The 24,141-nt window shown below is 40.9% G+C and overlaps 1 protein-coding gene and 1 long non-coding RNA gene across 2 annotated transcripts in view; one reads left to right on the top strand and one right to left on the bottom strand.

The window, feature by feature from the left end:
* Positions 1-23,311, bottom strand: part of Pou2af2 (POU class 2 homeobox associating factor 2) — a 35,536-nt gene extending 12,225 nt beyond the window's left edge. The window contains exons 1-2 of the mRNA XM_070038074.1: positions 23,266-23,311; positions 14,266-14,375 (exon numbers count right to left, since the gene is read on the bottom strand). Coding sequence (XP_069894175.1) covers positions 14,266-14,375; positions 23,266-23,275 — 120 coding nt within the window. The 5' untranslated portion in view covers positions 23,276-23,311. The remainder of the gene's footprint in view (positions 1-14,265; positions 14,376-23,265) is intronic.
* On the top strand, positions 552-15,499 carry LOC138838738 (uncharacterized). The gene is made up of 3 exons (XR_011375736.1): positions 552-677; positions 12,954-13,300; positions 14,824-15,499. It is a non-coding gene; the product is annotated as an uncharacterized lncRNA (long non-coding RNA).
* Positions 23,312-24,141: the final 830 nt, after the last annotated feature.

Genomic DNA, 24,141 nt, shown 5'->3' on the forward strand with positions numbered 1-24,141 from the left:
TCCTATGTTTGCAAACTCATAAATAAGAACAATATTCCCTAGGGAAAAAGAACTACAGTCGCAAGCAAGCTACCAGGGGGCCAGGTGCATTCCTTAATGTGAATTTTAGTAGGAAGTCAGTATTCTCATCTCAGTTTTACAAAGGAAATAAAGTAATAAGCAGAACGTGGATTGAGCTCTGGAACTCCCAAGTTTACTCTCTTTTGAGCTCTTAAGACATTGCAATCAAGTTCTGTGCACAGAAGTTTCTTGGCCACCCCTGATGTGGCAGGCGCGTTGCTGGGGTGTTGGTGGGAGGAAATGCAATTGATTACCCAGATGAAGGCCTACTTGAGGAGGCCAGCCATCATTGGGGATCCAATATGACCGGTCTTTCTTTGCAGCTCTTTCCCCTGAGTGAGCACAGCTTTCCAGCCCTTCGTTTTACAACAGGATATGCAGGTTTCAGAGTCTTAGCCTCAGGGATATTTTCACCTTTACCGGCCTCGTGCAATGCTGCTCTTGGACCTTCTCGAAAGACAGCAAGTCTACCAGAGGATGAGAGAGCCTGGTGCAAAGGGAATCTAGTGATTCCTGCTGACAAGCTAGCAGCAGCCACCTTCCGCCTGCCTGAAACTCTGACCAAATGCAACCGCACAAGGAGTTCCCCGGGACAGAGCACCTTCCACTAAGAAATGGTAACATTGTTTCAAACTTCGAAGGTCCTTGACTTTGGCAGTGCTAAATTCAGGGAATAGCTCAGCACACATAAAAGTAGGTATCTAGCTTTCATGTGTGCGGTCCTTCCTTTATAAATGGGATGACTGAAAAGTGGGGGGCTGGGCTGGGGAGGGAATCAGTGTGGTGAGGATTTGAACTGGACGTGCTGCAGGCTGACAGGGCTCCCAACGCTGAAGAAACTTGTTAACTGGAGCAGGACAGGGAGAGACCAGCTGTGTTTCGAGAAAGGATAAGCAAGTTGGTTTGTTGACTACAGAAGTTCACTTGATTGGTTAAAAAATAAATAAACATACTGCACTGCCTACTACATGCTAGGACTACAGTAATTTCCAGAAACATGAAGGAGAGTAAGACATGGGTTCTGTTCTTAGTATATAATTTCATAGGGAAAATAGTTATTTTATTGCCCTAATAAAATAACTGTATATATGGTTGGGGCATATATAGTTGGGGTGGGGGGGAACTAGCATTTTCTTTTAAACATTAATTTCCTGATACTCTGTCAGGCACTGTGTTTGCGTCTCCCACCATTTGTAGTAATAACGAATATTTGTGTGGTTTATGTACTTGGCAGTGTGGTAAGTGATTGACCTGTGTTATTCATTAAATCCTCGCTGTCAGTCCGTGAGATAGATGATAACTAATAGATACATTGTGGTATCTATTAGTATAATGGACACTACTAGTAATAATTAGTCTGAGGGGGTAAGTGGCACAGCTTTGATGGTAACCCGGATCTACTCTGACAGCAGTCAGGAGCTGGTGGAAGGCGGGGCCAAAGATGGACGTAGGAGTGGGGAGTGGGTTACTGACTGAGTTTGACTGAACATAGCCTAGAGAGCTGATATTTGAATTCAGATGTGAAGGATGAAAGGAACTCAGTCAGTAGATGAAAGAAGAGAAAATGGAAAGGCTCAGGCGTGTGGATAAGTGTGTGTGCGGCAAGGCAGTGTGAGCAGGAAGTGTGAGACAGAAGGAAGAGGCAGATGCATGTGGTGAAGGGCTTTGGGGCCGTGCTTCAGGGAGCTTAGACTTTGCCCTTTAGCTGGAAATCGTCTTGGGAAGTTTCTCAGCCATGAGGACCTGGTGACGTGGAGTTCTACGAAACCTTGTCTACCATGGGAATGATGGGTCTGGAATACTTGGTTGGGTGGGTGGGCTGTGGTAGTTGCACAGGGAAGACGCGATGAAGATGGTATGATAGGATTTCATGTGACATGTCTGTTCATTTTTATACTTGGAATCTTTTCAGTGGCTATAACAGCAAATGCCAATTTGTGCCCAGACCTGTTGGAGGTACCTATTCTGGGCAAGGTACAATTCTCATGGATTTCTCTCTTTTTCCTGCATTATTGACAACTGGATGTACAAAAGGGGCTGGAATATCTTCCTCACATTGCTCTATTTATGAAGGACAAAAGAAACCTACTTAAAAAATTAATTTTATGTATTTGTTTTTGTTTATGTAGTACCAAGGAATTGAACCTAGGGCCTCATGCATGGTTATACCACTTTGGACTTACACTGAGAGGAATAAGAACATATTCAACTTTCATCTCAGTAATGCCATAGTGTTGACGTTTTCCTAAAGAGATTAGGGCAGTCTCTCACTAACAGAAGAGTGACATTCTTTTTATTTTATTTTATTTTTGGAAATTTTGTCCAATGTCTGGCTTGTCATTCACCAAACATTTCTCTCAATAGCAACAGATATTCCCAGCCCCCATGACTTAATAGTGGTACAATTGTGTGGGTCCAATAAGCATTTTTAATAGATGGGGGAATATTGAAGCGAATATCCTTACCCATTTTGTCTATGGAGTCTAGCATATAGGGAACTTATCTCACAAGGAAAAGCAGCGGGATTTTGTGTACCTGATCTCCATTAGCACCCCCTGTCTCCACCCCCTACACCCGGCTGTTGCTAGTAAGGATGATATGGACGACAAGAGGATTGAGTGACTGACTTGCTTAAGATCTTCACATGAAAAGAGGTAAAATGAAGATGAAAATTCACATTTGAATTCTCTCTGAGGGAAAGGAATATACCAGGAAAACATTAATGTATTCATTTTATAGTGGTGCATGTAATTATCTAGCATCCATTTTGATATTCATTAGCTTGTAGATACAACAGCTCCATTTTTCTTGGATACAACATTATAGCAAATGGCTGGAGAATGCGCTGAGAAAACATAGTGAGTGCCCTTGGGGTTCAGAACATGTAGGTACCAGGCAGGGGGAGATTTCAGGAGACAACTCTTCACTCTATACTCTTTGGTTCTATTTGAAAATTTTGTGTGTTTCTTTTGTAATTAAAACAACCAGTTAGGAAGTGGTGCTGTGGCTCAAGCGGTAGAGTGCTTGCCTTGAGCTAAAGAGTTGAGGGATAGCGTCCAAGCCCAGAGTTCAAGCCCCACGACTGCCAAAAAACAAAACAACAACAACATAAAAAAACAACCAGTTAAAGCAACTAGCTGGGCACTGGTAGCTCATGTTTGTAATCCTAACTACTCAGGATATTGCAATCTGAGGATCATAGTTTGAAGCCAGCTTAAGCAGGAAAGTCTGTGAGACTCTGACTCTGATTTAAGACCAAAAAGCCAGAAGTGGAGCTATGGCTCAAGTGGTAGAGTGCTAGCCTTGAGCACAAAATCTCAGGGACAGTGCTCAAGCTCAGGTTCAAGTACCAGGAAAGAAATTAATAAATGGACATTAGATCTTCTATCTTTATTGTCAATCTCAAACATTTTAAAAGCTACCATTTTAAATGCCTTAAATTTTGTGGATATGAACTATTTTTATGTCTGGTGAATGTTCGCATGGTTACAGAATCCCAACTCTGACAATCTTTTAATATTTTTTTTGTGTGAAAATTCTCCTACTTGGCACAAAATTATATCCAGGCTCTTTTTCTGAGCAAGTGATGCCTGTTGCCTTAGTTACAAAATGAAATATATGTATGTGGTGTGTGTGTGTGCATGTGTGTGTGTGTGTGTGTGTGTGTGTGTGTATGTGTGTGTGTGTGCATATATATTTATATATATATATATAAATATATATATAAATAGATATAGATATACATCTCTTACTCCTGGATCATGGTGTGCCTTTGGAATGCTGTTTGTATTTATGTAACTAAGTTAGAGCAACAGGAGTCACTATGCACTTTGGCCAGAACAGAACTGCAGAACTTCAGCCCTGCCAGATGGACTTGGCATGCTTGATTATTTTTGCAAGCTCTGTGAAGGAATTCACCACCAGGAATGATTTTAAATTTCATGACATTAAAAAAAACAACTGATGACAGAACCAATAGAACAGCTGAAAAAATAAGTTCCCTGTGAAGCGCTTGCTTTGATTATTATTTAAAAATTTCTACAATTGTGAAGGAGCAGGTGGTTGGGTGGGGAAGGTGGAAAGCTCAGGAAATGTGGCTCAGCTCTCTAAACAGGGCCGGGCAGTGGGCTAATTAAAGTCAGACAATAGGCCATTTAGAAAGGTTTAGGGAATAAAGTATTTATTCAAAGGAAGGGCAAGGATATAGTATGTATCTATACTCACACAAAAGTATTTTGAGTTCACAGGGCAGAAAATATTGTTTTTCTTTTTTGATTATTTCTGGGCTCATGCAAGAAACTAGCCAACAATGTTAACCAGAGATATGCAAAATGCGTGTGCATGTGTGTGGAGGATAATGATTCCTTTATCAATAACCTTACAAATACAATAGCTGAGCACAGCTGGCTCATACCTTTCATCTTAGCTACTCAGAGGTGGAGACATTAGGATTAAGGTTCGAAGTTAGGCCAAGCAGGAAAGTTTATGGGATTTTTATCTCCAAGTAATCAACAAAAAGCCAAGTGGCAGAGAGCTAGCCTTGAGCAAAAGGCTAAGGGACAGCACCAAGCCATGAGTTTAAGCCTAGTACTTACCACCCCCTCAAAAAAATTACAGGTAAGAAAAATATTCTTTTGCTGGTAACACAGGAAGAATGTAGGGAGGTCAAATACGATATACTTACTAAATTAAAGTTGTGGTTTTTCTAAGAGCCTTAATAATCAAACACAGGGAAACAACATATACTTGTTGACATACATGTTAAAGTATGTTTTGCAGTATAAAGTATATTTTAAAGTATAAGGAAAAGAACCTGGACATGATGGCCTATGCCTATTTTTCCAACTATGTGGGAGGTATAAATCAGGAGGATTCTGGTTCAAGACTAGCTAAGGTGAAAAGATCTTAAGAACTCAATCCAACTAATAAAATGCTGAGCATGATGGAAAAAATTAAATAAGGGGATCACAGTCCAAGAAAGTTCTAGGCCTAAGCATGAGACACTATGAGAGAAATAACAAAAACAAAAAGGGCTGGGGATGTGGCTGATGTGAGAATGCTTGCCTAACAAGTACAAGGCGCTGAATTCAAAACCTGGTACTGCACTCCCTAAAAATACAATATTGACCAAAATAGAAACAAAAGGAAGGATAAGAAAAATGAAGCCGTAAGTATGCAGGAAAATATACACTAGCCATCCAAGGAGTATTTATTATGTCCAGGCAAGCAGGACAATCATACTAGTAGAAGACAGAGCCCTATATAGGATGGGTTCAGTTTGTGAGAGTTGAAGAGACAGAAAGTCATTTTTATGGTACCTTATTAGGAAATCAAACAAAAGTGTGAGCATTTCCTGTCATACCCATTGGGCTGAAGTTTATTCTCTCATACACTTCAAAGTTGGTGTGCCTCGGTCCAAAGGTTTTCCTTTCTCCCAACTACTGCTTCCATATACCTTTCTTGTGCTGCCAGTTGTTAGAGCTGATAGTACAATTAGAGCTCTGATTTCCTCCTTGAGTTTAATGCATGGCCAGCCCTCCCCACCCCCCAGTTTTAAGGCATCTGAAATCAGTTTGTAAATATAATTACATTGCTGCTGTTGTTTTTCATTGTTGGTTGGCATAACCAGAAGAATAATAAAAAGAATTAGCCAGGTATAAACTGCCCACCTTTAAGCAGTTTGGGAACATATATCTTGAAAATTATACTGTCTCTAGTAGAAAGGACTTCGATTGGTCTCTAGCATGGAGTACTACTAGAAAAGGACAATATTGGTCATCTCCCTCCCCCTGCACTTTCACAAGAAGGCAATAGCACAGGGAAAGTTCCCTTCCCTTTGTTTGCTGGCTATTGTCTTTGTTTAGAATATGACCGGGTGCTTCGGTATGTATAAATATATAAGAGAATCTCTCTCTCTCTCTCTCTCATCTATCTATCTTTCTGGTATATAAGAGAATTCTGGACACATGGGAGATAGGGCCACTAAAAACAAGAGGGAATTGAGGAAACACTATGTGTACCGGGTTCAGGAATCTTTCCAGCCATCAAGTGGAAGCCTATACTGCTCATGTATCCTCAAATGGGCCCAGGAGCGCACCCCAGGGTGCCAGTCTCTCAGATTGGAGTAGTGGCCACCACAGGACAGGGGTGTTGCGGCAGGAGAAGAAGGTCAGGAAGAAATGGGCCCTGTGAGGTTTCCAGAGCAAAGCAGAGGCTTCCGCAGAGTTGGAGGCAAGCTTTGAGTCTCGAGCTGGAGGTGTTAGGCTGAGAAGGTGGGACCAGGGAGAGACATACACCACCAGAGGTCCAGGAGGGGTGGGCATGAGGAAGACAGACTTGATACTCTGTTGGCAGATTCTGAGACAGAGCTAGAAAAAGGGTTAGAAGGAAATGAGAAACTTCTTAGGTCTAGTTGCTTCTAAGATACCTAGGAATCACAGGAAAGGAAGGGCTTGTCTGGGTATAATCCTCTCCCCCTCCATAATATACAGACACCCTACAGTCACAGATAGACATGTGTGGCTCCTGAGAGCAAATGGCACACAACTGGAACTTAACATTATGTGTATGGTCTGAAGGAAGATCTGATGGCAGAGGAAGACCTGGAGGCAGAGTGATGACTCCAGAGCCCCCCCCCCCCCCCACAGGAAGTATATAGGCTTCAGGAAATCACATGACTGGTTAGATCAGGAAGTTGGCAGTGAATTCTGATGAAAATACTAGAGCTTTGTTCCTTTCGTCCTGCTACTTGAAGTGAGATTTCTCATACAATGAGTGTAGGATGGATATACATCCTGGTTTGTTATCCAAGACTGGCCCAGTCTTTGGTTATTGAGGGCTGTGCAGTGGGAACAGTTGAACTTATGCCAGGCACCAGTGGCTCATGCCTGTAATCCTAGCTACTTAGGAGGATGAGATCTGAGGATCACGGTTCAAAGCCAGTCCAGGCAGAAAAGTCTGTGAGACTCTTATCTCCAATTAACCACTAAGCCCAGAAGCCCAGAGTTCAAGCCCCACGACCGACCTAAATAAATAAATAAATAAATAAATAAATAAATAAATAAATAAATACATGTGTCAAGGTAAACCCTTAACTCTAGCTATGTTGAACCCCAGGATGGGGGAAGGTAGCATTGCTGGATCAGTATAAAATTCAGTGTTCTGTTCCTGTATTTATTACAGCACTCTGTTCATGATAGCCGAGATAGGGAAGAAACTGGGACATCCATTGATGGATGACTCAATAAGGAAGCTGTATTATATAAACATAAAACACATTGGAATACTATTCAGTCATAAAAAAGGAAATCTTGTCATTTGTGGCAACATAAATGGAATTGGAGGATTCTGTGTTAAGTGAACGAGGTCAGGTGTAGAAAAGCACACACTTCATGTTCTTCTGCATGCCTGAAAACTAAAATAGTTGGTATCATAGAAGCTGAGAGTAGGACAACGGGTTCCAGAGGCTAGGATAGCTCAGTGAAGGGAGAAAGGATTAGAGAGAAGAGGGTCAATGAGTGACGGGGTGGCTGGATGGAACAAATAATTCCTAAAACCCTACAGCACAGGAGAAAATGAAAGGCCGTCACCATTAGTTATGTATTTCAAAAGCCAATGGCGAGAAATTTGAATGTTTCCAACACAGAGAGATGACAAATGATTAGGGTAATGGATATGCCAAACCCTGATCTACTAAATGCACTTAAGTTGCTCTTGTCATGAAAGTCACTATGAGATGATACACAATATGAAGTTTCCTTACCACTGTCATTACACACACACACACACACACACACACACACACACACACATACACACACACACGCACACACACACACACACACACGTGTACCCCCACTGCATCACATTGTAAACCTCAGATATAAACCATACAATTCATTTCAATAATGAATACTGCTGGGTGCCAGTGGCTCACAGGTGTAACCCTAATGCTCAGGAGGCTAAGATCTGAGAATCGCCATTGGAAGTCAGCCCAGACAGGAAAGTCCATGAGATTCTTATCTCCAATTAACTGCCAAAAAAATGCTGAAAGTGGAGCAGTGGCTCAAGTGGTAGAGTGCTAGTCATGAACACAAAAAGTTCAGGGACACTCAGATACTGAGTGCAAGCCCCAGGAGTGGCTAAATAAATACATAAAACTGTGTTGAGATGAATCTTAAAGAGATCATTAAAAATGTATTTTTGGGGGGAGGGTTGTGGGACTTGAACTTGGCCTAGCTTTTTTTTTTTTTTTTGCTTAAGTGCTATACCATTTTGAGCCACAGCTCCACTGCCAGTATTGGTGGTTTATTGCAGATAAGTGTCACAGACTTTCCTGCCCCGGCTGTCTTTGAACCTCGATCCTTGGGTCTCAGCCTAATGAGTAGCTAGGATTACAGGCATGAGCCACTGGAGCCTGGCTCTCAACTCTACTTTACTAAAAAAGGACTGGGAGGCTATGAGGAAAGAAGGGAGACCATTTAGGACCACAGTAAGGGTTTCAGAGACTGAAGTCAGGGCAGTTTCTCTCTGGAGTAGGAGAGATGATGTTTGCAATATATTTTCCAAAGTTTCAGAGTAGTCAAAAAAAGAAAACACCACAAAACAAACCAACAACAACAACGTTGAGAGGTTCTGACATCCAGTGTCTAATTGTGTACTTGTTTTCTGATACTTCACAGTAAGTCAGAATGCAAATCACAGATCTGGACATGACAATGCTTAATCCACAGAGATAGATGAACTGCACACGTGATGGGCTCAGCCAAACAGCAGCTGGATGTGTAACTAAACAAACGTCCCAACAGCAAAGAGTTCCTAGGAACTGAGCTAGCCAGTGCACATCTGCTCTGCAGTTAGAATTTGCCCCCTTCTCAGCAAAGATCAAACACGGTCAATAAAGACGCCATAAAGACACCGAGCAACTCCCATTTACCTTCTGTTCCTTCAAGTGTTCCCTTCAAACAGCAACAATTGTCATGCTTCTTGCCCACTACTTACAATGGTTTCACTCCAAAAAGAATGAGCACAAATTATTAACCGAGGACTCCAGCTGACAGTATGGTCTTGTGCTGTGTGTTCTTGACATGAGATGTAAACAGTGAATCTAAACAGCAGGATAATTGGAGAAACACACCCTTGATTTTGGTATGATTCAGGTTTTGTGGACATAAACATTGCTGTGTGTCTATATCATATTATAAGCCAAGGTTATATCATTTAAATAATTTCCTACTTGGAATATTTCTCCTCACACATTTCCCTCAGTTTTCAAAGCTAGAACCAACAATCTTCCTTATTTTTCTTTGTGTTAATATAAAATATTAACTTAAAAGGAACTTAGGCTTCTATTTTGCTATTGTTACTATGTTATTTTGCTACTGTTGTTCTATTGTTACAGTTTTGTAACAAGAGTAAAATAAAATAGTTGGTTTTTTGGGCAGTACTGGGGTTTGAATCCAGAGTTTGCGCTTGGTAATTAAGCACTCTACCATTTGAGCCACGCCTCCAGGCCATTCTTTGCTTTGTTATTTTTCAAATAGGGTCTTACATTTTTTTTTTTTTTTTGGTCTGGGACTGCCCTCTTACCTATGTCTTCCACATAGCTGAGATTACAGGCATGTACCACCATATCTGGTTTGTTGGCTGAGTCTTGTTATTTTGTTAGCTTTTTGCCCAGGCTGGCCTCAAACTATGAATCTCCCAATATCTACCTCCTGAGTAACACCAGACACCCATCACGTACAACTTGACTGTAGCATTTTGCTAAATAAGCAGAATGAGAGTTTTTATGGTGCCCATAAATCAAAATATGTTTTTAGTTCATTTTCAGTTTCCCACATACAGTAGACTCCACTCTCAATTTTTTTTTTTTTTTACAGGTCTTGGGGCTTGAACTCTGGGCCTGGGTGCCATTCCTAAACTCCTTTTGCTCAAGGCTAGTGCTCTACCACTTGAGACACAGCCCCACTTCCCATTCTCCATTTTAATTCAAACTGATTTTCATTTCCTACTCAGCAAGTTTTAAATTTTTCTCCTCATGCCATCTGTCAAATATATAACAATTTTAAATGAATCTTCATGATTGCCTAAGAAAAACTTGATTATAAAGTGAAATAGCCTACAGATAGTTTGCAATTCAAAATAACCCTGAAGAATTGTAGCTATTAGGCTTTTATTTTCTTCAATAAGGTAACAGAGATTATTGAATTTTGTAATGCTATTTTAAAAATTCAGTGATTAGCTTTTATGGAACTCAATTTGAATACTAAAATAAAAACCTGCCATAATAAGACATTTAATAATGTATTTTTTGCTACTAGATATTAGTGTTCCATATTAATTCTGGATCTTGGAATGTATGTGCCAGATCTAGGAATATAGTAAAGAATAACAGAAACAAGTGAAAAAAGACAAAGAATAGCCATGATTTAAAAAAAGGGATCTATCTAATAGTGATGGTAAAGCTATAGAATTACCACTAGAGTATATCTAGCAGTTTAAATTTTCATTGCTCGACAAAAAAAAATCTCTAGTGATGCCAAATTTTTATTTGTTTTGTTTTAAAATTCCCTGTGCAAAGTCTTTGAAAATCCCTCCATGGTATCAAAACCAGATGTTCCTGAGGGAAATTGTGGTGAAGATGAGTCGACTTGTTCTGTGTATACTGGTCAGGGTTGTCCCAGAGAGCGGAGCGGGGGTGCAGCGTCTCTGATTGTTACTTCCTGAAGCACACTTGTCCCTGTGGACCAGGTTCTCATCACACATGTGGATGAGTTTTCTAGAACTGCTGTCACAAGCAACCATGAACAAGGTGGTTTCAAACCATCCAACTATATATATATCCTTTCATACTTCTGAGGGGCACCATTCCAGCCTGTCAGGGATCAGACTGGGCTAGGCTTACCCTGTGGTGCTAGGGAGAATCTGTTCTTTGCCTTTCTCAGCAATTGGTGGCTGCCAGGATTCCTTGGCTCATAGCCTCATCACCCCAGCCTCTACTGAAGTGGTTGTTTGGGTCTCCTTCCTATTCTTTGTGTCTTCTCTGCTCTTTCTGTGTGTATATGTTTCTCTCTGAGAACTTCCCTTTATTACGGATGCGTGCCATTCCATGGAGTGCCCAACCAGGTAATCTAGAATAAGAAAGGACCTCCTCTCAAGATCCTTAACTTAATCATGGGTTTTGTCACATAAGGCAATGTTCCTGGGTTTCTGCGATGTGATATGGGATTTTTTTGGCAGGGGGAGGGGTTCAGTTTGGTTTTGGATCAGCATAAAAATGCTTTCGTGAAAACTGCACAGTTGGACCTTTGTCAGCTGAAACATCTGAGCACATCACACATGGATGGTTTTTGCATTTGAACTTAGCTGAGGTTGTTAGGCTCATGGTCTCCAGTGCATTGGTATGAAAAAGAAGAGGATATCTTAGACTCCATGAGAACGCTGTGAAGCGATGAACTATGATTCCTGCTCATTGGTTTGCCTTTGTCACAGGAACAGAGACAGGTCTGAGTTGATTGCAATAGCTTCCTGAGATGAACCAGTGCTCCAGTGTAAGGGATGGGACAGAATCATGAACAAGTAGATAGTAAAATTCATAGAGTGGCCTATAGTCCAAAAAACTCTATGTTGAGATGTGTTGCATTTCTCACTCAAATTTCAAAGGTCATTGAAGTGAGGATGAGGTAAGACACTAATCTTTAGGTGATATGATAGGAAGAAAGGATTAAGGATCAGTTTGTATCACCTATGGACTTGATGCTCAGAGTCACTGCCCTGGCTCCAACTGGTTTGTATCTTTTTAGTCCTACTGTTTTCTCTATGGAATATTTCTCTCTCTGTCTCTCTGTCTCTCTGTCTCTCTGTCTCTGTCTCTGTCTCTGTCTCTCTCTCTCTCTCTCTCTCTCTCTCTCTCTCTCTGTCATTTGCATGTATCAGATGATTCAACTCTGGCACACACTGATCTTTCTTTTTAACTATGGAATTAGGAGGTCAGAAGATCTGCTATGCTGTGTAGCTTGGCAACAACCACACCCCTTTTCCTGTTCTCAACTTCCTCCTCTGTAAAATGGGAGCCTGTCCATGTCAGGCTTGTGGGTCCAAGAAATGAAATAACACATGAGCAGGTGTGTGTGGACTATCCTTACATAAATATCACTGCATGTTTCATATCTCAGCTACAGTGCCAGGCCTTTGGTTTTTGTCATTCAGTCTTGTGCTCAGTCCTGTCATCCTGAAGTCTTCAAATGTATAATTATTTTTGCTTCCCATCAGATTATTTGGTATTTAACCACAGATCAGGTCATTAAACTTCATGTTTCTTGTACCCGTTTTCTCAGGAACAGTCACCAGGCCAATAGCAATCGCTCAGCAACTTCTTATCTGGGTCGAGATAAGCACCTTGGCTGTGATGTGTGAGTCGTGGAACCTCCCTGTTTACTCTGAGGGAAATGTTTTCTGATGGTCATGTGTAGGAATCACCCGAGGAGCCTGTGAAAAGTGACGGGGTGACCATTCCTTGACCCCCGCATCTCCCCCAAACCCAGTAATTCTTGCCAGTGGATGTGGGATAGACCCAAGAATTGTCACAACTTTTGGGCAAGAAGTCATGTTAGGTATATGAAGGGAAAAAAATCTATCCATAGAGCCTTATCATTTGTATTTATTGACAACAAGTACTATGAGTTATGTCCTTATTCAAATACAAGAGCTGCTACTTTTGGACTTCTTGTCTTGCCAACTGCCAATTTGCCCAGAGCTTTATAACCAAAATTCAGTTTTTTTTCCTTATTGATAGTTGTAGTCATAATTAACCAAGCAATCTGTGTGAACTCCTGCTGAAGCTGTGGGGTTTTTTTTTTTGAGTACATGCTCTTTCCTTTTTTCCTTTTCAGGACACCGTGCTTGTAATGGCATTTGTAACATACACGGCAGATGCTTCTGAGCCGACATCAGGAGAAACGCTGACTGCGGAGCAGACCAGGAGCCAGCTATTCAGATGTCTTTGTATCGGCTCAGCTCTGGGTGTTGAACTAGACAGGCAGGAGAACAGAAAATGTACAATAACAGGTGTTCTTGGATAGCAGGAGAATTTGGAGTCGATCCACTTGAACCATGCATATGCCAGCAGTCTGTTACCAGAGTGATGCTGAATACTATGCCAACGTTCTCAGCCGTCCTTGGAGAAAGCTGTACTACCCTGCTCTGTCAGTGTGGCCCTTGATACTGTATGTAGCTGCAGGTACCAGCTCTCATTTCACTTGGTAGCATTGATGGCCATTCACTGATCTTCATAACCATGTATTATTGCTATTCTTGAATCATTAGAGATCTTGGCTATAACTCCTTAAACATTCAGTACAAATCAGAGCTATTTATAGAGACATGGATGACAGACAGGGAGTTGAGACTCAAAACATCTACTAGGATTCTTTAAAATCTGATTTTGTGTATGGCAGAGATAATTTTTTCTCTAAGTTACCTCTGTTGGTTTTAGCACCCAGTGTGCCTAAAGGTCAGCATTATTTATACAGAGTCTTGTTTAACTCAGTCAAAGCACATAAGCTTCACACCACCACTTGCTGACACAGCCAGCCACTAGGCCCACAGAGCTCTTGGAACATAGTTGATAGTTAACTAACATGCCATAGTGTGAATAACCATCAGATTTTTATATCAGAAGGAACACCAAGCGTTGACTTCTCTGAGTCCAGAGAAGTCAAGTGATCACACAGCTGGAGCCTGCAGAGCTGCGGCTGCTTCTCTGCTCACATCTGGTCCAGAAGAAAGCTAGCATTGATTCATGTCATGCATAGTTACAAGGGAACACAAATTCTGTTTCCTAAAGCATATTCTCAATAGCAGTTGGGTGATTATATAAGCACTTTTCCAAAAAAGGACATGAAAACTAGCATAACATAGAGTAAAGAAGGCACTAGGAGTAATGTTCAAGCACAGACATTGGCATCCCTTAGGTGAGAGACAGAGGATTTCAGTGGGCTGTGCCCCACAGAAAAAGATTATGGGGAGAAATGAGAAATCAAAGTATTTCTGTAGTATGTGCCAGATAAAGGAAGGCTTTTGTCTGCAGATCAGACCCAGTTAAGTGCAAGACCGGCCCATAGAGAAAGGAAGAGAGAAGTCAGCTAACTTCAAGAGTGAATGTGAACCCATAATGCTTTTAAGATGGATTGCATTGGGACTTACATTGTACCTGGAGTTACTTGTCTGCCTGGATCGTTTCTCTGCCAGGAGATCTTTGACAGTGTGCTTCACTCTCACGCCCTGGTACACTCGTTTGCTGTAATCTCCTGGGACTTAAGAAAATGAAGAGTCATAATCAGAAAATGAAGAGTCATAATCAGAAGCAGTCATACCTAGAATCCTAGTATTCAGGAAGCTGAGATCTGAGGATCACAGTTTGAAGCCAGCACTGGCAGGAAAGTCTGTGAGACTGTTATCTTCAGTTAACCACTGGAAAACTGGCACTTTGGCTCAAAGTGGTAGAGCACTAGTCTTGAGCAAACGTATTCAGGGACAGTGTTCAGGCCCTGAGTTTAAGTCCCATACCACCACCAACAGCGAAGAGGAGGAGGAGGAGGAGGAGGAGGAGGAGGAGGAGGAGGAGGAGGAGGAGGAGGAGGAGGAGGAGGAGGAGGAGGAGGAGGAGGAGGAGGAGGAGGAGGAGGAGATGGGAGTAATTAGGTCAACCTCCTGAGGGATGTAGTCAAGGACTGACAACTGGGCTGCTTTTCTCTCCTTCAGATGAGAGAAGTGGAATCTGAAGTGGTTCCAATTAAGTTCTGGTTCTTCATTCTTGATGGAAACTCACCGTGTTCCATGTAAGTGGAAGAAGCACTTCCATCTCCTATTCAATGACTACTCCAAGGGCCATCCTCGTGTCTACTCTGATCCATCTCCTATTCAATGACTACTCCAAGGACCATCCTCGTGTCTACTCTGATCCATCTCCTATTCAATGACTACTCCAAGGACCATCCCCTTGTGTCTACTCTGATTTGTCAAGATGTCCTCCAGCAAGATTTACTGGTAAGGTAATCACATGATAACAGGATTGGATGCAGTTTGAAATGACTTATCTTGGCATATGAGGAAGAGGTTAGATTGTACAGCTCAGGTCATGGACGGACATCTTCCTGCCCCAGTAGATTTGAACCTGGTTTAAGGAAATGATTCAACTGGATGATATTTAGAAGATTTTGCTTTTGGAAGAAAGTCTTTTTGTTTTCCATTATCTGCTTACTGGACTCAAAAATGTATTTTGCTTTAAAAAATACCATGATGGGACACGAGGACTGTACCACTTTAGAATTAGGCCAGTAATAACGATGAGCTACTTTTGATCTTTTCTTTCTTGCCAGTTGTGGGGCCTGAACTCTGGGTCTGGGCGCTGTCCCTCAGCCCTTCAGCTCAAGGCTAGCACTCTACCACTTGAGCCATAGTACAACTTCTGGCTTTTTCTGCTTATGTGGTGCTGAGGATCAAACCCAGGGCCTCATGCATGTGAGGCAAGCACTCTACCACTGAGCCACCTTCCCAGCCCCTTTTGATCTACTTTATAGAGGAGGAAACTGAGTTCTGGAGCTTGGTAATTGGTCAAGATCTCAGAGCTACCAATGAGCCACAGAGCTAAGATTCAGACTCAGGTCAGTTTGTGATTCTTACAAGGGCAAAACTACTGTTTCAACTAAGTGGAAGTTACAGAGACATAGGCAAATACAGAGGAAAGTGTGTCTCCAAGTTTCTTAAATCTGGGAGCATGCTTCTAGGGTTGGGAGCTTCTTGTTGCTGAGGATAGTCAAACAGTTGACTAAAGAACCTTTTTTTGGGAAAGTATTCAAGTGTAGAATGAGTGGTTGAGCTAGGTCCATTTTAAGTTATGTTTAAACTCCGAAATTGTTGTTCTGCAGTAGATTGGATGGTTTCTGTCAATCCATTTTAATTAAAGTGTTGCTGGCTTTCTTTCAGGTGGAGCCAGTGACAGGATTTAGCATCCATGTGAATGGCAGGATATGCAAATGTATACGGATTTGAAGCATAGAACCAAAATAATGCTACAATCTGAGTTTATAGGCAGCTAGGATATATTTGATGTGGAAATCAAATTGTGCTATAACAAAAATGGAAGGAAGGAAGGAACAAAAGAAGAAATGAGGGCCTCAGGCAAAGGTTGGGTGATGTACTGGGCAGAGAGGTTGCTGGTCTGACTCCCAGGCATACAATGCTGCCTACTAGCTCCTGACTTGTGAAAAACCATAGTCATTCTGTGCCATTTCTTTCATGTGTAAAATGAGTATAATTTCTTCTTGGCTATCATTAGAGATGTATGAGGAAAAAATTCCCATATGCATATGAAAATGCATTGAAGCCACCAACTTTCACAGACAACACTTTTTGTCTAAAATGAAGATAGAGGAAAAAATACCTACATCCTAAAAAAGTCTACTTAAGTAAAACTATGTACTACCTGATTCTAGGAAAACAAAATTATTTTCAAATGGTCCTTTTAGTCTAATGATGACAAGAAGTGGTCAGTGCTTTTTAATTAAAGAGGCTTGACACATGTCAATCCTTTAAGCATAATGACTTGAATCTTCAGTGCTGCTTCTAGAACTGGGAATGAATCTCAGCTTTTTATTTTTTAAAAATGGAAAAGCCAAAGGCCTTATCCGTTCATCAGTTCATTACTGACTGTTTTCTATGAGTCCATGGACTACAAAGGAACAAAAAAATCTAGTGGAAAGAAATATTTGAAAAATCATTACAGTGCAAATGAGCCAGGTACAACCACTGAAGTATGCCCGGGACATTCAGAGAAATGGAGAACACATGGTTTCCTTGTCAGGGTAGGGAGGGAGTCAGGAGGAAAAAGGTGATACTTGAGCTGAGGCTAAAGGTTGGCAAGATGGACAGGTGTTGAGGACAGCATAGATAAAGGCTTGGTGCAAGAAGAGGAAGCTATGAGGGAAGAAGAGACAGGAAAGGAGGATGGAGAAACAAGAAGCACCCCGCCATGATGTATCAGGTACACAGGAACCTGGACTTCATCCTGTGGTCCCTGAGCCACTGGCGACTCTTAAGCAAGGGAGTAGTGCGGTTAGATTTGCATTTCAGATAGACTCTTCAGGCAGCTGTGTGGAAGGTGGATTTGGAAATCCCAAAGCCACAGGGAGATCATTCAGGAGGATTCCAGAATAATTCAGACAAGAGATAATGGGATCTGAGTAGTGGCAGCAGAGTGGACAAGGGTCATGCGTATGCAGATTATTTAGATGTGGAAGACTTAGGGAGATTCTCACATTTCCACCATTGCTCTAGTACCTGAGTTTCAGTGCACGGTGCAGAAGACAAGGAAGCCAGGAAAAGAGGAGCTAATCCCTTGAGGGAGTGTAGACTAAGACACAAGATTACACCTGGAGAAAACATAGTAGGTGCCTGGTATGTGAAATAAATAGGCCTATGAGTCCAAATGCCGCTAGCACTCAGTTCTGACACACTAATTCAGAAGGTCTGGATTTAGTGATTAAGGTTGGAAGTATGAGATGCATTCACATTTGAAAGGTATTAGGGAAGGAAGAGAGAACCTTCCGGTGAAGACAGGAGAAGGTTGGTAGGGGAAGAATCACTAAGCACTGTGGGAATATGTTATCTAGAATTCAGGGGAAGAGCTTTCCAGAAAGAAAGGAAAAGTATTCGGTACAATGGAATGGTCCAGGAAGATGCAGACAGAAGAGCATCCATTGGTTCCAGTTCAGTAGTAGGTGCTGACCCTCACAAGAGTGATTAATAGACAGATGCCAGATAATAATATCAAGAAAGGAACTGAAGGAGACTACTTCTTGAAGAAGTTTGAGTAATAAAGGGAAGCAAGCCAGTGTCAGTGACTCATACTTGCAATCCTAGCTATTCAGGAGATCTAAGGATTGCAGTTTGTAGCCAGTTTGGGCAGGAGAGTCTGTAAGACTCATCTCCAATTAACCACCAGGAAACTAGAAGTGATGCTATGGCTTCAAGTGGTAGAGTGCTAGCCTTGGGCAAAAAGAGCTCCAGGACAGCACAAAGGCCTTGAGTTCAAGCCTCAGGAGCATGAAAAATAAAAGTAAAAATAAAAAATATAAGAAAGAAGCAAGAGATTGGGTGATAACTGGAAAGAATTACAATGGCAAAGGAAGTTTTCCTATGTTTTCATAACTATGTATTAGTGGGTAGGAGAGAATTAAGGATGCATTAGTAGGGCAAGGTAAGGGGAGAGGAAATAAATTAGCATCAAGGGACACATGTTGGTCCTCGGTCTCAGAATGGAATAAATCTGGATGGGAGTGGGGGTGGGATAGCCATAACTAAGACAAGTGTTGGAGTCTTCATCAAACAGCCTGGAGTAGGACACAGACTCTGAAACTAAAGGTTGGAACAAGGCAGGCATCAAGCCAGAAAGCCAGATCAAATGGGGAATGGACACCAGTGATTTTTAGAGTGGAATCTGTCCTTCAATCTTAGCGGTAGCTGGAACTGGTTAGGAAGGCAAATTCTCCAGCCCCAGTTCTGAGTACTGAGTCAGAAATCCTGGGGGTGATGCCTGGCCTTGGAGGTAACTCTCTTGTTCTCTGAAGTTTGAGAACCATCACTGTAGATATGAGCAATGCCCGTAAAAAATCCTTCATGTGTGAGATGGTGTGTGTGTGTGTGTGTGTGTGTGTGTGTGTGTGTGTGTGTGTGTGTGTGTGTGTGTGTGTGCATGCGCGCACGTGCACACAGCTCTAATTTTGGCCATCCTATCCCAGAACAAAGCTCTGGGTGATGGACAGAAGGCATTAGACCAGGACAGGATGTGGAGGAGGGCTGGGAATCAAAGAGGTCTGAGCTGGGTCTTTTGTGTATATGCGGGTAGCTTTGTCTCTCCCTGTCTCTGAAGGGCTTTTTAATTAACGATCTCAATCTGAAGTAGTCACTTATGCTTTAGGTGTATGCCAAAAAAACCCAAGGGGAAATGTACCTTTTCTAAATAAGTTTTAACAAATAACCACATGGTTACTCATAGAGGAATCGAGTTCACAAGATGGGAAATAATCAGATCAAAACTTGAAATTTTCTTACAAAGCAACCTATCTTATCTACCAGTTGGTGCTGATTTGGGCTAAAGAATGGGGCTGCGTGTGACACGCAGCCGATGTCCTCAAAGAGATTCTGTTTTAGTGAGAGAAATAGGAGATTTACATGTGTGAGTATGGGAGGGAGCAGAGGCCATGTTGGAGCGCTGAGGACAATTCTGTGGGAGGGGATGGGCCTTCGGCTGGACTTAGATGTGGATCGGTGAGGAGGGAGAGAGACCATGGACAGCAGCCATCTGTAATCAAAAGTAAAGTCTCTGGAAGGCAGGAATGAGAAACTGGTTAAGATCAAGCTGCTAGATTTCATTCCATTGCTATAGAGATGAATTTCAAATGGACCTCCAGTTCTGACCTGGACTTTTAGAGATGAGGGTCCATCTGCCCTTGCACGTCTACACATCTGGAATGCAGTGTGTCCAGATCAGAACTTCATTTTCCCTGTCATGGTTGTTTTATGGCGTCTTCCCTATCTTGGTGAATAACCACTTTATCCTTTAATTGTTCGGATCCAAAGCTCTCTAGCCCCTCCTCACTCACTCTTTGTCTCTTTCTTTGTATTTTTAGTGTTTCTGCTGTTGCTTCTTTCTTCTTATATCTCTTTTTTATTAGTGTATTAATTATACAAAGGGGCTTCATTATGATATTTTCACACACGCATATAATGTACTCTGATCAGATGAACCCCTCTTTAACCTTTCCCCTCATTATTTTTTCTCTCATTCTTCACAATGAAATCATGCAGATGGGTCAGGGATGAAGAAGCAGAGAGAGTGGGAAATTGCCAAACAGATGCTAAGCCAAGACAGGTGAAATGACAAAGGGATATTTAATAGAGTTTTCAAAGGAACACCACACACACACACACACACACACACACACACACACACCCGCATACACACACACACACACACACATACACACACACACACACACACACACACACCCGCATACACACACACACACACACACACACGCATACACACATACATACACATACTATGGAATACCAAGAAAAAAAAAACCCAAGAAGACAGAGCAGGGAGTTGGTTTTTTGTTTTTTTTGTTTTTGTTTTCGGTCGGTCGTGGGGCCTGAACTCTGGGCTTGGGAACTGTCCCTCAGCTCTTCAGCTCAAGGCTAGCACTCTACCACTTGAGCCACAGCGCCACCTTTGACCTTTTCTGCTTATGTGGTACTGAGGAATCAAACCCAGGGCCCCATGCATGCAAAGCAAGCACTCTACTACTAAGCCACCTTCCCAGCCCAGGAGTTGGTTTTGATAGAGAAAAAAGAATTCAACTTTGAATATGTCGACTTTGAGGCCACAATGACATAATCAAATAAAAATAAAAATACTCTAGGATACTTTTTCCAGGATGAAAACTTAGTCCAGGGTTAGAACGATGTTTCTAAGAAACACCTTTCAAAGGATGGTAACTAAAGCTCTGGGAATAAAGGTCTTCAAAGAGAATTTGGTAACAAGAGTATCAAGATGCAAACACTGATGTGCTGAATTGAAATCATTTCATATAACCAGTTAAAGATAATTAAATAAATTAAAAGAAACTCAGGCACTAAGCCTTGGGAATTGACTATAGTTCTGATTCTCTTTCCCTCCCTCCTTCCCTCCCCCCCTCCCCGGTGTAAAGTGTCTATTTAAAGACTCCACACCTGAATATACTAGCAGAGAGCTTAAGAGTTTTTATTCAAATACTCTAGATACAAACTTGCATTCAGATCAGTTGTTGAGAAAACAAAGGGAAGTGTTTCCGGAGAGAAAGCACAAGCAAATTTCTCAATAGGAATCCATTTGTCCCTTGAATTTGGGGGAGGAAAGGCACTGCTGGATTGTGCCAGTCACATCCTCCTTTCTCCTCTCGGTTGGATATTTTGCTCCATAGTCAATTTCATGGCACTGTCGCCATCATACTGTTTTTGAAAATCAAACATTTGTTACATTAAATCCACCTCCCTCTACTCTGAAATTAATTTAATCTTTAAGATATAGGTGACTCCTAAAGCATTTTTAGTTATCCAATGCTAATTATATTTGTGGTATTTGAAACACATTCTTTTTGTGTTTTTATTTTTTGGTGCTGGTCCTAGGGCTTGAACTCAGGACCTGGACACTTTCCCTGAGCTATTGTACTTAAGGCTAGCACTCTACCTCTTTGAGCTACAGCTCCAATTCTTTTTTGCTATTCTTGTTTTGGTTTTGTTTTGTTTTGTTTTTGGTGATTAATAAGACCCTTCCATACTTTTCTGTCTGGGCTGGCTTTGAACTACCATCCTCACGTCTCAGCCTCCTGCATAGCAGTGAACCACTGGCATTCAGCTTGAAACACAGTCCTTTTTTTTCTTTTCTGTTTTTTGATAACATTTTGTGGGATGTATTTTCTTTAAAAGTTTTTAGAGTCTCTAAGCAGGTACTTTTGTGACATAAGGCAAAGGAATAATGAGATTGTGTGAAACCAACAAAGAACAAAACCAAAACTATCCCTTAACTTGAGCAAAGAAAAAAAATCCCTAGTTTGAGTTTTCTACTGGACAATGGGACAATGAAGATATCAGATGACATCTCTCTGAATTCGGGTCCTTCATGACATCATCAGCAGATCATGATAGAACAGAATGAAATTGTGAACAATGGGTTATTAATGAAGAGCCTGCTCATTTGTTCCATTTTCTGCCTGTCACAAAAGCTCCAAGAAGGAAGTTCCGGAACAGTGGTGGCCCAGGCGGGGTCATCAGCCGACTGAGTGGCTAGCCCTGGTCTTGTGGAACCCCTCTTCCCACTGCACAATCCTGATTCACTCGATGAAGATCCTGCCTTTTTGTGGGTCTGAGCCCCTCACCCAGGGAAAGGCACATAGAATCCAGGAACTAATGCTACCAGCTCCATACCCAATAGAAGCTCAGCATTGATAGCTCTACTTCAGATCTGGGGAATTGACATATTAGCTTTGTTGTGGGGAACTTCTGGGCCATAAGGAAAGGCAACAGGGAGTATCCAAGTTCATCAACTTCACCTTGAAATGTTCAAATTACTAGGCAGAAATATATATATATATATATATATATATATATATATATATATATATATATATATATACCACCTCTGAAATATTAAACTTGAAATAAAAACACTAAAGCTGTAATGTCAATTTTAGCCACATTTTAGGCTGTTTATTAAGGTTTGATTTGTCCACAATTTCTTTTCCACCTCCCCTCCCTTCCCACCTGTTAAGCAACAGAGCTGGGTCACCAAAACAATGCACCTGCCTATAACCAAGTCCATTTTGCAGAAGACAGTTGCTCTTATAGCTTCAATTATCTTTTATCTCTTGAGATTAGACTTGGAAGAGATTTTTTAATACCAAATTTTCTTTCATGGTACTTTATAAGGCATTGTTTTTGAACTATTTCTTTAGTCATCCCTTATTAACATTGAAAAAGCTACTGTTTATATTTCAAATTTGTTTCTGAACAGGTGAGATTTTACTCTGTCTTGCCTTTGGCACTTAGCTCTTTAGGGTAAATGAACTGATTAAGACATATTCTGAATTCATGAACTAACACCTCAGTACTTTTCTTACTCTGTTGCTAGTGGAATGTCCTTGATTTATAACCTTAAAAACCTAAAGTCAGATACCTGGATGAGAAAAGTTCCAACCAAGTTCTGTAAAAATACAGAACTATAACTCCTGCTAAACGCAGGACTTAGCAGGAGCTGTCACATGTAACATATTTTTTAAACATTTATTTTACAACCCAAAGAATGTATTAATAGATAGATAATCATTTTTTGAAAAAGACTGTTTAATAAAGTTGATCTTTGAGAATATATGCCTACCTAAACTCAATGGGAGAAAATTCAATCTAACAATTATTAAGCACAACTAGAATTATAAAAATGTTGCTCTGAGTGTTGCATAGCTGATGTCTGCTCTGTTTTTATAAACAAACAAACAAATAATGGATTTAGCCGAAGTTACTATTTCTTTTTTACTTTATAATTATACCAAAAATAAAAATTAGAATTACTGAAATTTTTTTAAGTCACAATTGCCATCGACTTACCACTTTCCATCCTGGATGAGGCCCTGACCAGGTGCTTGCTGTATCCTTGGAGCTCAGCCTGGGAAAGCCTTCTGGATATGGTAGGGATGCTTTTGAAATGACTCGCTTTAGATTTGATTAAATGCAAATCCTCTGGTGTATGTTTCTCTCCAATTTGCATCTCCAATGTAGATTATATATGCAGGTACTTTTTTCCTCTCCATGAAGATTTTTATTCAGTAACAATGAGCTTCCATGAGAGCCATTTCTCTTAAATATCTACTCTGAAAACAAGGCATCCATTATTTGCCTCTGTGGTGGCATTTTCCCCATTCCTTGCACTTAGCATTAGACTTTCAGAAACTATAGCTTGAAAGAAAAATCCTTATAATTTCTCAGTACGTATTAGACTTGTAATATTTGATTATGGGTTCTTGATTTTTAAAAAGTTGGGCATCTTTTAAATGTTGATAAAATCCTATAGAAAGATGATTTCATGGCAGGGATAGGAATCAAACTTAATGTCATTTAAATAAAATCCGATGAAACAAATATTTGAGCTATAGGAAAGATTTCTAAACGTTGTAGTACATCAGAACTTTCAGTGACGCTTTGCCCAGAGATCACCTCAGAGGAATTCAGTGTATTTTGAAGTAGTTATCTTCTAAACAAACATTCTTATTTACTAAAAAGAGCCTTTTGAAAGAGAAGAAAGTTAGGAGTGTTCCAAGAAGAGATCTATCTATCTATCTATCTATCTATCTATCTATCTATCTATCTATCTATCTATCTATCTATCTATCTATCTCTATCTGTGTGTTTGTGTGTTTCTAGATTTTGTGATGTGAGGTATCAGCTTTAAAAACTTTGTAATTTGTTTTGTTCCAAATAAAAACT

Source organism: Dipodomys merriami, unplaced genomic scaffold (genome assembly GCF_024711535.1).
Source record: "Dipodomys merriami isolate MVZ:Mamm:240054 unplaced genomic scaffold, mDipMer1.0.p SCAF_29, whole genome shotgun sequence".
NCBI classification, from domain to species: Eukaryota; Metazoa; Chordata; class Mammalia; order Rodentia; family Heteromyidae; genus Dipodomys; species Dipodomys merriami.